We start from the raw sequence: 16,918 nt of genomic DNA, 5'->3' as shown, positions 1-16,918 counted from the left end.
ATTACATGAGATATCATTGGAAAGGCCAGGATGTCCTCTATTTAGACTTATTAGTAGGGTAGCACAAATGAGTCAAAAGACCTGGATCAAAATCAAATGTCCAGTACAGAAGACATAAATTAATGGGCCAGGTCTCAGGAGGATATAGCACTGTCAGCTAAAACGCTGCTAACTAGAAAAGTATGTTAGACTAATGTGCTGACTAGAATCCAGGACATTCAGTAGGAATAATAATCAAAATGAGGTATAGCTTCATGTTTTACAAAGCAACATAGCAGTTGTTCTGAGGTGAGCTTACCTGCAACATGTACTCAAAAATGTACTATTTTTACAAAAGGGTTTTTGCACATCAGAAAGCTTTACACACAGATGAGCCAAACATTGCGGCCACTAACAGATAAAAACACAGATTCTCTTGTGACAACAGTGCATGTCAAAAAATGTAGTAGGCAACAAGGGAACAGTTGGTTCTCGCAGTCAGTATGTCAGATGCAGGAGAACTGGGCATCTGTTAGGACCTGAGCAACTTTGGCAAAGATCAAATTATTATGATCAGACGACTGGGTCAGAGCAACTCAGAAATAACTAGGGTTGTGGAGTGCACCTAGCCAGCTGTGGTGAGTACCTACCAACAGTGGTCTGCAGGAAGACAAATCATTAACTTGCAACTGGGTGTTGAGGGATATGCAGGAACAATTCTAATCCAAAGCAGGTTCAACTCACAATTGACAGGACTTTAAGGATCCATCCATCCATCCATCCATTATCTACACACCGCTTAATCCTCACTAGGGTCGCGGGGGGGGGGCTGGAGCCTATCCCAGCTGACTCGGGCGAAGGCAGGGGACACCCTGGACAGGTCGCCAGTCTGTCGCAGGGCCACATACAAAGACAAACAAGCACTCACACATTCACACCTACGGGCAATTTAGAATAATCAATTAACCTCAGCATATTTTTGGACTGTGGGAGGAAGCCGGAGTACCCGGAGAGAACCCACGCATGCACAGGGAGAACATGCAAACTCCATGCAGAAAGATCCCGGGAAAGCCGGGACGCGAACCAGGGACCTTCTTGCTGCAAGGCGAAAGTGCTAACCACTACGCCACTGTGCAGCCCCGACTTTAAGGATCTGCTCCTAAAATATTTTTGTTAGATACAATGCAGACCTTCAGAGGTCTGTGGAATCCATGCAGTGCTGCTTTAGCAGCACATGAAGGACCAACAGCATATTTGGTAGGGATGGTCTAATAATTAGTTTAAAAAGTGGTCAAAGATACAACCAGAAGCTTGTTGGTGGCTACCAAAAGGGCCTAGTTGAGGTGAAAATGGCTGAAGGACATAAAACCAGATATTAGCATGTGTATTTTTTATCCAGCAGATTTTTTCACATTTCCAGAAGACCTAAAACAAATCTGTGAAAGAAACAAAATGCAAGACTGCTTTCTGTGAAAAAGACATGATTCCACAAAATTCAGAGTTAGAGGAGGAAGCTCAAGACTGCCATGATACAAATGGCTTTTACAAGTGTGTGTAAACTTTTGGTCATGACAGTATATACCAGTCAAAGGCAAATGTAAGTTGGTATGTTATTCCTATGGGACTATCACAATGATTATCTATTCCTAAGTCAAATTATTTGAATCTTCCTTCTGTTGCTGTGGACCACAGTACTCTTTACACTCATGATAACTTGGAGTATCATCTAAGATTTCCTTGTCAGTGCTGATGTGTAGGCATTGAATATGTAACTCATATGATGTCTGAAACAAATGTCATGTGGTCATCAATTGCAAGGAGGAGCAACATATCCACTCTTTCCTTGTGATGACTAATTTCTGGGTGAGGGTATGCTGTGCTGCCTCTTAGTAGTTTAAAATGTTTGGGAAGTGTCTACTTGTGATCTCAGGTGCTCAAACATTTCCTAAAAATGTAGAGAAATCAGACCAAGCACACAGTCACAAAAATATCCACAACTTCACACTCTGAAATGTTTACTTTCAGACTGAGTAGTACTTTTGTCATCAATATGCTTCCGTAGTGCTTCCAGTGTAAGTTTGTAGCATGAGAGGAGCACCAGCAGCATGACTTAGTATCATTCCTACTCACTCTCTTCCACTTTCTTCTTTAACTACGTGACTTGTGTTTAGCAAGCAGAGTGGGAGCAGTCAGGTGTGAGATGTACTAAATGTTTTCTCTAGCAGAACAGAAAAATAAAACTGCAGCAAGCAGTATTGCAACTGCATTTGCCTTCCTGTTGGAGAAAACTGTTACTTTGTTCAAGAATGATCAGTGTTACTTTTTCATTCTGGCCATCTTTGAAACTTCTCAGGAGAAAATATTTGAAATGAAGAAACTGACAGTGTTTTATTCTAAGAGCAAGAGGTTAAATTTAGTGAATTTTGAAAAATGTAAAGCATCCTACCTGGGTAATAAGTTATAAAGTAAAAGACTACACACTCCAGTGTACTGTAGACTGTACATACCCCCAATTTCTGGACTTATTTGCATTGTTTTTCTCAATGACTTCATAACAGAAAATCCATTAATGATCAGAAGAAGCTCAGTGTGCCACTAACAGACTAGAAATGCTGGTATAGAAACCAGCCAAGGCTACTGGTGTCCCCTAAACAAACCCAGCCAGCACATACTGACTGTCCTGGATGCCTCACCCAGCAGGAGAGCGGCAGGGAATAAAAAGACAGTAAGTGTAAAGAGCAATGAAAGATTGAAGCAGACTGTCAAACCTAGTCGACAGAATCATAACAGTTTCAGTGAGAGTACTGTCAATACTTCTGATTCTAACTGAAAATGCCACATTTCTGTCATTATTATCCCATATAATCATAAAACCTCAATCACATCGTGGTACTGGAGGAAAATCCAGTGGATCATCAGTCTTTAGGATACATGCTCTGTTTACAATTAATGTCTGTGCAAAATCTGATGCCAATACATCAGATAGCTGATATTTCAGTGTGAACCAAAGTAGTAAAATGACTGACATTTCCATCCCTAATGCCATGACACCAGCATGGCTAAGCACTGATTAAACATTCCTGAAAGGTCAAATTAGCCATTCAAACCCAATACTTTTAGTGAGATGAGAAACAGCCTATTCAACTTCAACCTTACTTGCAAACTGATGTCATAATGTGTGTAGCATGTGCTCAATTTATATAGCTTCATGTTGTTGTTTTGTTAACACATTAGAGCTGAACACCTTGAAAGGAAAGCTGTCTCCTGGGGTTAACTTTGAGCACACATCCTATCTGCTGATCCTACCATGCTGCCCCCTCCACAAACTCAGCTAATACAAAAAGGAAAGAACTATTAAAAAATGATCAACATCCCCAGCCAATTTTGAATATCAGCTCTTTTTCCAAAGTAGGGCTAGTTATGTGTGTTTTACCTCATCTGAAAAAACAGGGCATTCAATGCAGTTAAACATGAGACTCAATAAAGGATAAGCAACATAGTGCTCGTGGGACAAAAGACCTATTGATTTCGTCCATTTTAAGCTTTGTACTAGAGGCTGACGAGGGTCCATTCAGACAGAGTTGGGCTTACAGGATAAAGCTTGTTCTGAATAATTGTTTAGACTGTTTGAACGCAGACACTTTTTCTAGTTACTCCTGAGATGTAAATGCAGTGCTGAGAGCTTTAAAAAGGCCAAAAAATATGCATGAACATACAAACTAAATGAAAAGTTTGTATTTTCCCTACAGCTAGTAGAGTGTCATTTCAAGTTAACCAAACAGACACTGTTTAGTCGCAGCTGTTTAAATATATTATTAAAATTATGATAAATAATATAAATAAGAAAGATACATGTTCATTCAAGAAAACATTCAACCTGCCTGCAGCACAGGAAGCTAACAGGAAGCTCCCATTTGTGTTTTCAAGACAGACTTTTTTTTTTCATTTTTATAGGCAAGACAAAGTTTTGGCGCAAGGTAGTACCAGCCCCCGGGTTGACCTCATGAGAATCACTGTTTTTTTCTTTTAATTTCCTGCCTTGTTAAATTTCTTCTGCCAAGCGTTCTCATCAACCTGAATGGAGCTAACCCTCACAATGCTTTCAGACTCCAGGTGCTGGATCAGCCAAGTAAGCTATCCAGTTACTGCTCAATGACATCTCCAGAAAAGTCCAAAAAAAATGCATGAACATACAAACTAAATGAAAAGTTTGTATTTTCCCTACAGCTAGTAGAGTGTCATTTCAAGTTAACCAAACAGACACTGTTTAGTCGCAGCTGTTTAAATATATTATTAAAATTATGATAAATAATATAAATAAGAAAGATACATGTTCATTCAAGAAAACATTCAACCTGCCTGCAGCACAGGAAGCTAACAGGAAGCTCCCATTTGTGTTTTCAAGACAGACTTTTTTTTTTCATTTTTATAGGCAAGACAAAGTTTTGGCGCAAGGTAGTACCAGCCCCCGGGTTGACCTCATGAGAATCACTGTTTTTTTCTTTTAATTTCCTGCCTTGTTAAATTTCTTCTGCCAAGCGTTCTCATCAACCTGAATGGAGCTAACCCTCACAATGCTTTCAGACTCCAGGTGCTGGATCAGCCAAGTAAGCTATCCAGTTACTGCTCAATGACATCTCCAGAAAAGTCCAAAAAAAATGCATGAACATACAAAATAAATGAAAAGTTTGTATTTTCCCTAGAGCTAGTAGAGTGTCATTTCAAGTTAACCAAACAGACACTGTTTAGTCACAGCTGAGCAAATTTGTGAAGGCCTTAGAGGAAGACAAAAACTGGATGCTCTCCATACTATATCAAAAATAAACAGGTCAAACAACAAGGTGAGGCAGCACAAGTGGGGCCACTCAAATTATGAAATACTGGATTTCATTTAGGGCTTCTCGGTGGTTAGCACCGTCTCCTTGCAGCTAGAAGATCCTTGGTTTGCATCCCAGCCTGGGCCTGGGATCTTTCTGCATGGAGTTTGCATGTTCTCCCTGTGCATGCCTGGGTTTTCTCCGGCTTCCTCCCACAGTCCAACAGCATGCTCAGATTAATTGGTGATTCTGAATGTGATTGTTTGTTTCTATGTATAGCCATGTGATAGACTGGCGACCTGTCCAGGGTGTCTCCTGCCTTCGCCCTAAGTCAGCTGGGACCCTATCGAGGATTAAGCTGTGTATAGATAATGGATGGATGGATGGATTTAATTTATCTTAAAGGGAGGCTTATATTAAAGCTATTAATTTAAAGTTTCTCACTGTAGGTGTCACTGCTCAAGAATAAAGCAAACAAGAAACAGCTTGAATTATTTAATTTCAAACAGATGGGCAGGAAGGGTTAAGTGTCACAACAATAGTAAGAAAAGCTGAAGGGAGTTAAAAATAATAATGAGAATGGCATTCATACAACAACAAACACTATAAATACTAAAGCTTTAGTATATGGCCCTAAACATCTCAGAAAAAGAGTATCTAGACATACAGTCATTCTGGATGTGCATTACCTAGTGTTGTATGTCCCACTGACACATCTGAGAGACATCACTTTAAAAGGATGACAGCATCTAAAGAAGAGAGTGTAGTATTCTGCCAAGGCTGCTCAGTCATTGTATCATTCCGACGGCTGAAATCTTGAAAAAATTTGTGGCAAAAATAACAGCACCATAGAATGTGACCATTTAATACAGATGTACCCAGAAACAAAGTGACACTGGGATGAGCACAGGCATGTGTTATGCATGTGTACGTTATGTACGGATACCAAATCGCGTGACCTAAATATGTAGCGGGCGGCGGGAATTGATGGGATTCAGAAACATCCCCATAATTTAATCAAATATTCCTTGTATAATTTCCGACAGATAAGTCCCGATAAGTCTACAGCGGTGGATTTGTAGCAGGATTGCAATCATGTGATTGTAAGCAGGCAGCTGACGTAGTGTTCACTTGTAGTTACACTGATGCCGTGACACTATCTGGCAATGATACAGAAATCTTTAACAAATCCGCGGAGTCAGACTATAAGCCGCATTACTGCTAAATAGGGGTGGACCCGAATAGCCGAATATTCGGTTGTGACGGTGGCATCCGAATATTTATTTTGAGAGCCGAATATTCGGATTCCACTCCCCCACCTCCCCGTCGGACAGGTGTTACGAACCGAGCTGTGTATTTGGCTCCTTCCTCCATTTGCCCACCGCATCGGATGTTACAGACCAAACCGAATATTCGGCTCGTTCCTCCATCCATCCGTCCATCCCCCCCCACCCTCCCGTCAGCCATTACGAAACAAACCCAAATATTTGGATATTCGTCATTAATCAGGGTCGAATATCCGGAGCCCAGAAACTGCTATTTGGTCCAGCCCTACTGCTAAAATCTAATCACTTGGTCCTTATGTCATTTCTGACCTTCCCTGAAAATTTCATCCAAATCCAATAGTCTGTTTTTGAGTAATTTTGCTAAAGGACAGTCGGACAGACAAGCCAACGCCGATGGTCATGTAACTCTGGTGAGGCTCTGCCTCCTTGGCAGAGCAATAAGGAAATATACTTTGCCATTAAAATAATGATAAATAATATAAATAAGAAAGATACATGTTCATTTATTAAAAGAAAACATTCAACCTGCCTGCAGCACAGGAAGCTAACAGGAAGCTCACATTTGTGTTTTCAAGACAGACTTTTTTTTCATTTTTATAGGCAAGACAAAGTTTTGGCGCAAGGTAGTACCAGCCCCTGGGTTGACCTCATGAGAATCACTGTTTTTTTCTTTTAATTTCCTGCCTTGTTAAATTTCTTCTGCCAAGCGTTCTCATCAACCTGAATGGAGCTAACCCTCACAATGCTTTCAGACTCCAGGTGCTGGATCGGCCAAGTAAGCTATCCAGTTACTGCTCAATGACGTCTCCAGGGCAGGGAGTGTCTCAAAACAAGCTCGTAGCTTTTGAGAGAAAGAGTCTGGCTTGTCTTACAATGCTCAGCAATTTCTGGCTAGGGTTTCAAAGTTACAGTGACGGGAAAGAACATCTGTGACAGACTGTGCCCAACCTTGCTCTCTTGTGTAGTATATGGGATAATGAGTGGGAATTAGGAGCTCCTCTCATCGCAATGAGGTGTCCTCACTCTCACCTGTGACAGAGGAACAATTCACACACTGGATGGCATGCTGATCCCCTTTAATTTCCATTAACAGCTGCTGCAATAACACTGCTTTTTAAAAGCAGATAAAGAGGTTAATGCACATGGATGTAATTCCTTCATACAGTCAACTCCAAAGGAAAACTCACAGGGCACGAAGGTTTATCTCCTACGAAATTTGAATACATTTTTGTTACAAAATCATTACATGTGTAGATATTTTGTGTTGACACTCATTCAACAGAATAAAAACAAGTTGCATTAGCTTTTGTATCATTAAAATGCCACTATTATACTGATGGTATCATGTGGGCTTGAGTTTTTGGGACCAGCTGACAGTGTTGGGACTGTAATGTGACTGGTGCAACACAAGTCATTTTGAGTACACTACTGCATAGATATAAACAGCAAGCATATAGCAAAGAGACTTGACTAGACCTGCTCTTTTGCATAATCAACACAGTAGGATATACAAAGTCAGTACCCATACACATATCAAACTGTTCAGTTTTTCTGCATCTAAGCAAGGCACTGTGTACAATGCCATCTGGATTTGAAACTAGCTAACTTCTTTTTAATGGCAGGGACTAAGAAGCAGTTATACACACAAGCAAGGAGGCCCAAATTCATTTTCTGCATGACAATGACCTCAAACATACAGGGAGGGACATTCTGCTTCAGTACAGACCTCAATTAGCTCGTCAGTCTAGCCCAGTCCGTTATAACATGCTTATTTGTGTGTCAAGCATCAGATGGCTTGAGGGGATATCATGATGAATGATTTGTGAGCTTGTTGCTACTGACAGAATACACTGACTTGCTGCTATTTTCACCAGCTTTCATCTTTTGTCAGCTGTCATGGTGTTCTTCAGAAGATGCATCAAAAAAAAAGCAGAGGTGTTGCTGCCATAATTCTGCAAACCTTTCCTCTGTTTCACAGTTACACCAGACAGCAGGAGCAACAATAACAGCATCGTTTCTTTGATTGTGCGTGGCTCTGTGCTCCTACAGGTCAGTGCCAAGAGAAACATCATGGAAGTTGTACAATATGAGAGAAATGTTGCCGTACAAGACCAGGCATTGGTTGTCATCCACTATGATACATTATGCAGGAGAAATGTTTGAAATGTCACAATTTTTGCATTTAAAAATGTACCTTAGGCTCATTTCCATTAGCTGCTTTGGAGAGAGAATAAACAAGGCTATGTAGTGTCATCAGAACAGAAGGGGGTTTCTATCTTCCACTATGTGCATTATCTTATTTGGGAAAAAAATGCAGTTAATTTTTACTTATTTCATTTATCTATTATATTTATGCGATTTCCATTAATCTTATCTCATGTGATATTTCAAAACAAACATAAAAAAATACGCTATGGAAAAATGACTAGCAGCACGACACGGGGGTTTACTGTGCATCACCTCGTCACATCAGATCTCACTGCCAGTCAACTGATGCAATGACAAATGCCCACTCAGAGGTTTGAAGCTTAGACGTAGTTTCCATACATATCCAAAACCATTTTAACATCCACTAAAATTGAAAGCCTTGTGCCAACAGGTTTTAGTATGCTCCAACTTTACATATATTAGGGTTGCAGCTATGGATTGTTTTAGTAATCAAGTAGTCTATCGATTATCCTGGCGATTAATCGAGTAACCGGATTCTGCACTTGGCATGTGTGTTACAGCATCAAAAGCAGAAGAGAGGGTGTTATGTAACAGAAATAAGCGCCCCCGGTAGAACACCAGTGGACATCTGCGGTGTATTACATATATATAGTATAGTACAGGGGGTATTATACATATATAGTATAGTACAGGGGGTATTATACATATATAGTATAGTACAGGGGGTATTATACATATATAGTGTAATACAGGGGTATTATACATATGTAGTATAGTACAGGTGTATTGTACAACTACAGTATAGTACAGGTGTATTGTACAACTACAGTATAGTACAGGTGTATTGTACTACCGTACTTTCTTTTCGGCTTTAAGTGGAGTACCTCTTAAGGACCCTATTATAATGCTCCAAGAGTTCCCTGTTGCTGTGCTAGAGGAATTTCAATGAAGCTCTGCTTCTGAGTGCAAACAGACTCTGATGTCATAGTTTAAGGGTCCCATTGATTTCTCTGTGAAGCAAAGACTGGTAGAAACAATACCCACTGATAACTGGCAAATGTTCCCTGAAATCTACGGCTTCACTCCCACTGAAAAAGTACCTGACAAGCAGTTTTAAACTTGTTGGGAAATTCTAGTTGCTTTAATAAAAACACTGAGGTGGTATTTGGGGTTGTCAACGCTGATTTACGGTTTTGTTTTCTTCAACTTGTGCTCAACTTTCTTGCAAACCTCCTTCAGATGAGTAATTTCATCACTCCTGTACAGTGGTTTGTGCTTGGATGTAGACCTCACTTTTTCAGTCTAACACTACAAAAGGCAGACTTCAGCTTAGTATTGCAGTCATTACAGGTTTAAGTGAAGGAAAACTGTTGCTTACAAATGATTACAAATATGTTTAATAAAATTCTCAACAGCTTTAGAAATATGATTGTATTTCCTGAAAATTGTTTAGTAGGACTGCTAGGAACAAACTGGAGTAATAGTGACAAGTAACCAGGTCAGTTCTGTTGCAGCAGATACGCCAATCATTCACTAATATCAGTCACATTTTGACGTCTAAATAAATGGTTTAGATTTATATAGTGTTTAAAATACAAACCCCATTTCCAATTAAGTTGGGACGTTGTATAAAATACAACAGAATACAATGATTTGTAAATCTTTTTCAACCTATATTCAATCAAATACACTACAAAGACGATATTTGTTGCTGGAACTGATAAACTGGCAACAACTGCTGTGTTAAAGGAAAAAGACTAGACTAAAAAATAATTAAAAACTGTTTTTCCAACTATCTATAACTTCATTTTTCAGGCCAAACCATTAAAAAATTTCCAATGCAGCTTACGAAACAATGAAGAATGACTTACAGATGTGAAGGCCAGGAGCTCCTCTTCTGTTAGTTTGTGAACTGGGTTATTCTTCTGGAAGTTTGTACTGCAAGACAATTAGCTTGGTCAAGACACAGTATTAAAATCACAACTTACACATCATACACATCATCAGTAAAATTACACCTGCAAAAGATTTACATGGTTCACCTCTTTGAATTCTGGAGTCTGGCACCAGAATAGACTTACACAGTGTTTAATTTAATAATATAAATTATTTAATTAATGAATATCAATTATAAAAATGAGTGAATTCATATAAAGATTATGATTACTTTGCAATTTTAAAAGCAGTATTTTGTATTTGTCCATTGTAGAAGTTTCGGTGCAGAAAAGCAGACATCAGCTGATGGAGGTTGACTTTTTTACAGACTAAAACAAAACTGACAATTCAGGTTGATGTATGTACATTTTTCACCCAGCAGATTTAGTCATATTTCCAGACCTATATTGAATCTATAAAAGGACCAAAATGTACAATACTGTCCAAAAGTTTGGAGTCACCCAGGCAATTTCATGTTTTCCATGAAAACTCACACTTTTATTCATGTGCTAAAATAACTGCACAAAGGGTTTTCTAATCATCAATTAGCCTTTCAACACCATTAGCTACCACAATGTAGCATTAGAACACAGGAGTGATGGTTGCTGGAAATGTTCCTCTGTACCTCTATGTAGATATTCCATTAAAAATCAGTCATTTCCAGCAAATTAACAATGAAGAGGTTGGCATCATTGTCCACACATAGCCTATTTTTGAGCAGTTTTAGTTGATTCTTGGACTGGAAATTTAGCTCAGCTCAAGGTCCACTTATAGTTACTAATTTCTGAACTTTAAATCATCATAGAGTCTTCATCACAGGAGTGACCCACTAAAAGCTCCAAGGTGATCTGGAAACTTCTAGCGCAACACAACTAAATATCTTGTAATCTTATCTGCTGATGAAAACTGGATGACACAGTTGAAAGTTCTGGACCATTTAGTAAACCTCAAATTGAGACTGTGTTGTCAAACTGTTTCCAAAGTCAAATACAAATTTTCTAACTACAGTGTTTTTGTTGGGTGATTTGTGAAATGTCACACTGGATTATTCAATAAAGACGGGCAGTTTAAGAACCTTTTATTTCATGTCAAGTATAAAATCCACCCTAAGCTTTTAAAAGCACCTTACTGAAAAGGTACATGGAAAAGCTGCCAAGAGCTCAGCATATCCACAGAAGGAGAAAAAAGAAACCAGACAAGGTCACATTCCCAGAGTTAAAAGGACCATGGAGAACTCAATTCTCTGATCCTCCTGACCAGGGACTCTTCAAATTTTTAAGCCCTTGGCTAAAAATTAATAAAAGGTAATCACATCCTGGGATGTGCTCTCATTAAAACAAGCAGCACTGACAATGAGGAGCCAATTAAATTTTTTCAAAGTACTGCATGTCCGGTCAAACTGACCACTTTTCCCCGAATGTCACCCAATCTGACTAACACCGTGTCTAGAGCACAGACAGTTCAGTCATAACTGTTACCTCGTCTGTCTGAGTAAAGAAGCATGCTATCATTTAAAGTAATGCAATTGCCCCCCCACTGTTTTTGGAATGGTGCCCAAAGCAGTTACCAGTGTCCAGCAATAACTCCATCTTCCTTTGCTGCTGCACTAGAAATGCCATAGTCCGTACATGATCATATTTCGACAATTTCACACACAGTTTCATCCAGGCGGTTTTAAGCTTTGGCACCAATAAAGTGATGATACACGTGAAGTTAAGTCAGCTTAGAAGAAAGAGTATATTTTCTTAAGGCTTCTTCATGGATCCAGTAATGACAAATGAACGTTTGTTTAAATTTTGCATAAAACGGCTGTGCACATTCTTTGGAAGACTCCAGAGGTACAAGACACTCTTTTGACATTGTCTTGGAGCAGCATGCAGGTGCACAGATCTACCTGTAATTTAAACAGACCTGCTGCTCATCAATCATCTCCTAGCAATCTCACTGCCTGCTCCATTGACCTTCACTTGACCCGTTCAGTCCCAGCAGCATGGGAATTAATCACTGACTCTCTGTGAAGCTAACTGGTTTTATATTACACGAGTGTCTGCTATTCACTCTTTTCGTAGATGAAACCACCAGTACAAACAAGCTCACAATTTACAGTCACTGAGCCATGAATCCAGGAGAAATCATAGGTCACAAAGAAAGAAATGAGGTCTGCAAAAGCAGGAAGCGGTGAAAAAGAAGTGCTGATAACCACTTTAGACTTGATTTACTGAAAGGCACACCTCATGAAATGATGAAGAAATAACTTCTGTGCGCTCACAAGTTCTCTCAAAAACACAACTGACAAAGCTCAACAAGGTGTATCCACTAACTTCAGCTACCTACTGCAGTGTATTACTGATTCTGGCACATATCTTAAATGAGAGGGGTGCTTAAAAAGTTCTGAGACTGAACCTAAAAAATGTAAAACTTTACCTGAGAAGAAAAAAAGAAAACTATCAGACCAATAACTAGCCTGTTCAGTTTGTCCAAATAATTACCCATTGAATAAATATGTAACATGACTATGCAAAAAGATCACAGAGTTGATGGTAGCCACTCTTTTCTAAGTTGTTAGCAAAGTCAGAGTGACACATCAGGCAATATAAGCTATGAATATGGAATATATTCATCCTCAAGCAGACAAAGCTGAACTGAGAGGGTCATTAGCTCTAAATTGATGTGCAGGATGGTGGGAAATTATTTCAGTCCCTGGGCTTTGGATGTAGTTTCTCCTGACAGAAGACAGATAAATGCTCAAGTTTTTCCAAGACCATCCAAGTTCTTCCTGAAGTTCAGGTCGCTGCAAATTACCACAATACACAAGCACCCACTTTACATTAATACAGGGTGGCAGAAACAATTGGGAGCAGTAGACTTACCAGATGCCCAGGATAACGGCCTGCTCCTCAGCGCTGAGGTCAGGCAGCTCGTACTGATCTGGCTCTGCTAAATTGATCTCATCCAGCACGGTGTCATCACCCAGATTGTAGTCCTGTAAATGTAGAAACACATTTGGGGTCAGATGTGCAGCACTCACAAAGAATGGCACAAAAAAAGACCAAGGAGGAGACCAGGAGGTCCTCGACTTGCGTCAGAGTTCCGTTCTTACAGATTGATGTAAGTCAATTTTCGCCTGAAGTTGGAGTCCGGCAAAAATGGAAACAAAGCCGTTACATGCATCACGATATTGATAAATTCTTCATAAAAGTCACAAATAACAATGACTTTCATGCATTTATGAGTCATTTTACAAGAAGATAACAGAATACGTTGCACTGTTTTTACAACTTGATCTAATAATGCCGATGTCCAGCGGTGTTTTGACTTGTACTGACCGTTTTATTAAATCTAATTTCACTTCCATGGTGTGCTGTCCTGAAGGCAGAATAATCGATGTACTTTTATTTTGGAAATGCCTTTGTTTTTAAGTTGTGTGTTGACAGTTGCCACTTCCTGTCTGCAGTTTTGATGTTTAGCTTTACACACATACGTGCTTTTCTGGATGCACGGCTCTCTACTTTGTAAACGCCACAGAGGCAATATCGTAAGTAATCAACTTCATTTTTGGACTTACTGGTTAAGTTAAAAGGATTTATTTACATGTATTTATGTTGTTTTATTGTGTTTTTGTTGCAGTTTTCACTCAGTAATTCATTTTGTAAGCACTAGTTTAACTAGTTGGATAGCTGCAGCTTTTATGTTGCGATGAAGACAGCACACATGACTTTCCTTTTCTTCGAAGCACTGCCATCAGAAGAGTCTGATTTATGCTTGGAAGCCATAATGAAGGGCAAAAAGTAAGCAAATATAACACAATCCAAGGTGGTGTACAACCGGCGAATGCAAACAAAGCCATCTTATAGCGCCGTGTGACGACGTATTTGTCCGCTCTGCTCGTCAACTAGTTTCATGTAACCAGTTCTGACGTAACGCCGTACGTCAAGGACGTCGTAAACCGAGGACTCCCTGTACTGCCAACTAAGTGGGAAAGCATTTGATCTGCGCATTACATATGTTAGAAAAATTAATTGCAGCCGCAAACTAAAAAGAAATCTGTTGCTACGTGATTTAGCTTGACTAAATACCTCAAGCCTGCTAATGTTTGGCTGAAATTGTCACAAAGAGTGGTAAGCAGATGGCCCACATGTCACTGAACATTCACGGATAAGCTGCACAATGTAAGATTCCAGTCAAGTGTAGGTAACCCCTCAATATAAGATATCAAGCAGCAAAGCTTTAACTGTAGTTACAGTTGATGGTAAGCAAACACATGGGACAATTTTATCTGAAGGAGAGTGTCACACGAGTGCGAAGATAAACAAAAGTCATTTCACAAGTGAAGAGTTGTTATATATAACAAAGATCCATTTTAGGGGGAAAGTATGTTATTGGGTTAAATTCAACATTCATTATCCCAGACATAAAGTCATGAGTCATTTACCCTTTTAAACTAGAAACGGTTTTATATAAGCAAGTATTACCATTTCCCCAAATGCCAAATGAACAAACTCTTCACATGAGCTTAATCTTTTTCAATCTTTTCACTCCTCTCTCTGTGTTCACATCAGTTTTGCTTTTAATTGTAAAACAATCATGTATTTAGGTTCTTTCACGTAGGTACTATAGATCTGATTGCATAATAGTAAAGGTCATAGTAGATCTTATGTTAAATTCACACTTAGACTGTGAATAAATAGGCACAGCACAACATCCTGGTGTAAATATGGCCCTTGTTTCTAGTGAAATGGTCACCTGTGGTACTCACCACTTGGTCTGCTGATCAATACTCTAATCTGAGTAAGTGACTCACACCCAACAACAGATGAGTGTAAGAACTAGGTAATAGGCTGAAACTATCCTTAATCTTTGACATTTACCTGTATGCACACATACTCATCAGGAGGAGTTTGGGGTTCAGTTTTTCACAAGCATTCCTGGACATATGCTTACCCACAAGTTAGGCATCTCAAACCTTAAGACTGAATGATGCATGACTGTCAATGTCAGTGAAGTGCATTTCTCTGGTCTAAACAACTTCAATGCCAACCCTCTGCTGTGACAATTTGGTTTGGTACCACCAACAAGAACCCTGGACTCAACTTGCTTTCATTAGAAAAGCACGAGTGCCAAGGCCAGTCAGACCCACAGCAACAGAAATGGCCCAAATTCCCTATTGGCAGTGGTTTCGATTGGCCAGTGATGAACAGTTTCTTCTACGTGCCTCTCTACTTTCCTTTCTATCCATTTGATCTGGGAAGCCAGTGAGCTCTGGTTAATGACAGTCTTGATTGAACCCATTTACTCCCCCTCCTCCTGTAATGAGGACATTAGTGGTCTGGGTGCAGCACAAGGAACTGGACCTGGGCCATGGCCACAAGACTCAGAGCTCTGTGGACTCCCTCCAGCAAAGGTTTAGAAGATTTCAGAAAATTTAGAAAAGATGAAACCAATGTCTCATTCCTGAATTCTTTAGCACTAACTGAAGTGTATCGTGTATAGACTGAGTTCCTGTATTATTACCAAGAAGCCTATGTTGTCTTTGTAGCCCATGGGTAAACAAAGAATTACTTCTGTGTATTTTTCAGTTCACTGCACACTGTTCAAGTTTTCAGACTCTTAAAACTAAACAGCAAAATGCTTTGCCTTCTGTCATCCTAACAGGCTGCATAACATCAAATATTAGTGCTGTCTAAAATTGTTACAAATTATCACATGTGATATTAGGGTCTATCAAAGTGGAAATAACCAAATACTGAACCAAATATGTTTGTTTATTGTTCCAGATTTCCTATAAAAAAATTTCTAGGTCTGCCCCATCTGATATAGTTTGTCATAATCCTTGAATTCACTGTACAACTGCAACAAAATTTAGATGAAACCTGCACATATACCTGATGTTGGCCCGGGCTAAATTTAAAGGCATTTCACCAATAAAATGCTACAACATTCACTATTTCATTTAATACTGCTACAACCATAGGAGGAATCTAAGGGCTATAACATGGACATTATAAAACTGGTCTGCAACAAAGCCTTGACACTTTTAGAATTGTGCAGCTTTCTAGGTTTATGAGAAAATATTTAGTTTTCTTGGATTATGGCTAATAAGGTTTCTGCAAGGTTGAGGTTAGGGTTAGCCCTTATGAATCCAAGTTTCCTTCATTTTACGGACCTTTGGAATTTAAACAGACTGTAAAATGCTATTTAATACATGTTTCACAACCACACACTAGCCAAAGCATGAAAAGTATAAAGATAAACCAGTGGGAATGACAAAGCTGGGAATTCCTGACTCAAACTGAAAACCTGCTCTTCCGTTGAGTGTGGCTTATTGCCAAACTAGAGAGCATCCTGCAGTGGAAGGTGGATGTAAGCAAGTAGAACAGAAGGAGTCAGCAGGAGAGTAATTGACTGTGCAGGGATCTAAAATAGAACCTGTGTAGAGCGAGGAAATGCATAGAGGGGATGAATGGGAGACTTATGAGGTATGACGAAGGAAAATGAGATAATTGCTGTGCTGAGAGTGTGTGTGGGATTGTTATTTTTTAAAAGACCCTTTAAAAACACATTTTTTCCTCTGGTCTTCCCAAAAATCAAAAAAAAAAAAATTCTTCTGGTTTCTACTTGGTGTGTTGGTATGAGAGAGTGTGCCAACACACTGTGGCGGCTATTTGACCAGCACCTCATCATGAAGTGGTTGACACATTGTGGGCACTGGAGCGCTGACGCTGCAGCTTAGAA

At 39.4% G+C, this 16,918-nt stretch overlaps 1 protein-coding gene across 2 annotated transcripts in view; it reads right to left on the bottom strand.

Moving 5' to 3' along the window:
• Positions 1-16,918, bottom strand: part of ttc27 (tetratricopeptide repeat domain 27) — a 106,375-nt gene that overhangs the window by 48,196 nt on the left and 41,261 nt on the right. For both annotated transcript variants that reach the window (XM_023296331.3, XM_023296338.3), the window contains exons 8-9: positions 13,057-13,169; positions 10,123-10,189 (exon numbers count right to left, since the gene is read on the bottom strand). In XM_023296331.3, coding sequence (XP_023152099.2) covers positions 10,123-10,189; positions 13,057-13,169 — 180 coding nt within the window. The remainder of the gene's footprint in view (positions 1-10,122; positions 10,190-13,056; positions 13,170-16,918) is intronic.

The sequence above is a fragment of the Amphiprion ocellaris genome, chromosome 16 (assembly GCF_022539595.1).
Source record: "Amphiprion ocellaris isolate individual 3 ecotype Okinawa chromosome 16, ASM2253959v1, whole genome shotgun sequence".
Lineage (NCBI taxonomy): Eukaryota > Metazoa > Chordata > Actinopteri > Pomacentridae > Amphiprion > Amphiprion ocellaris.
Note: the sequence above shows the minus strand (reverse complement) of the source record. Positions and strands in the feature narration are given on the sequence as shown.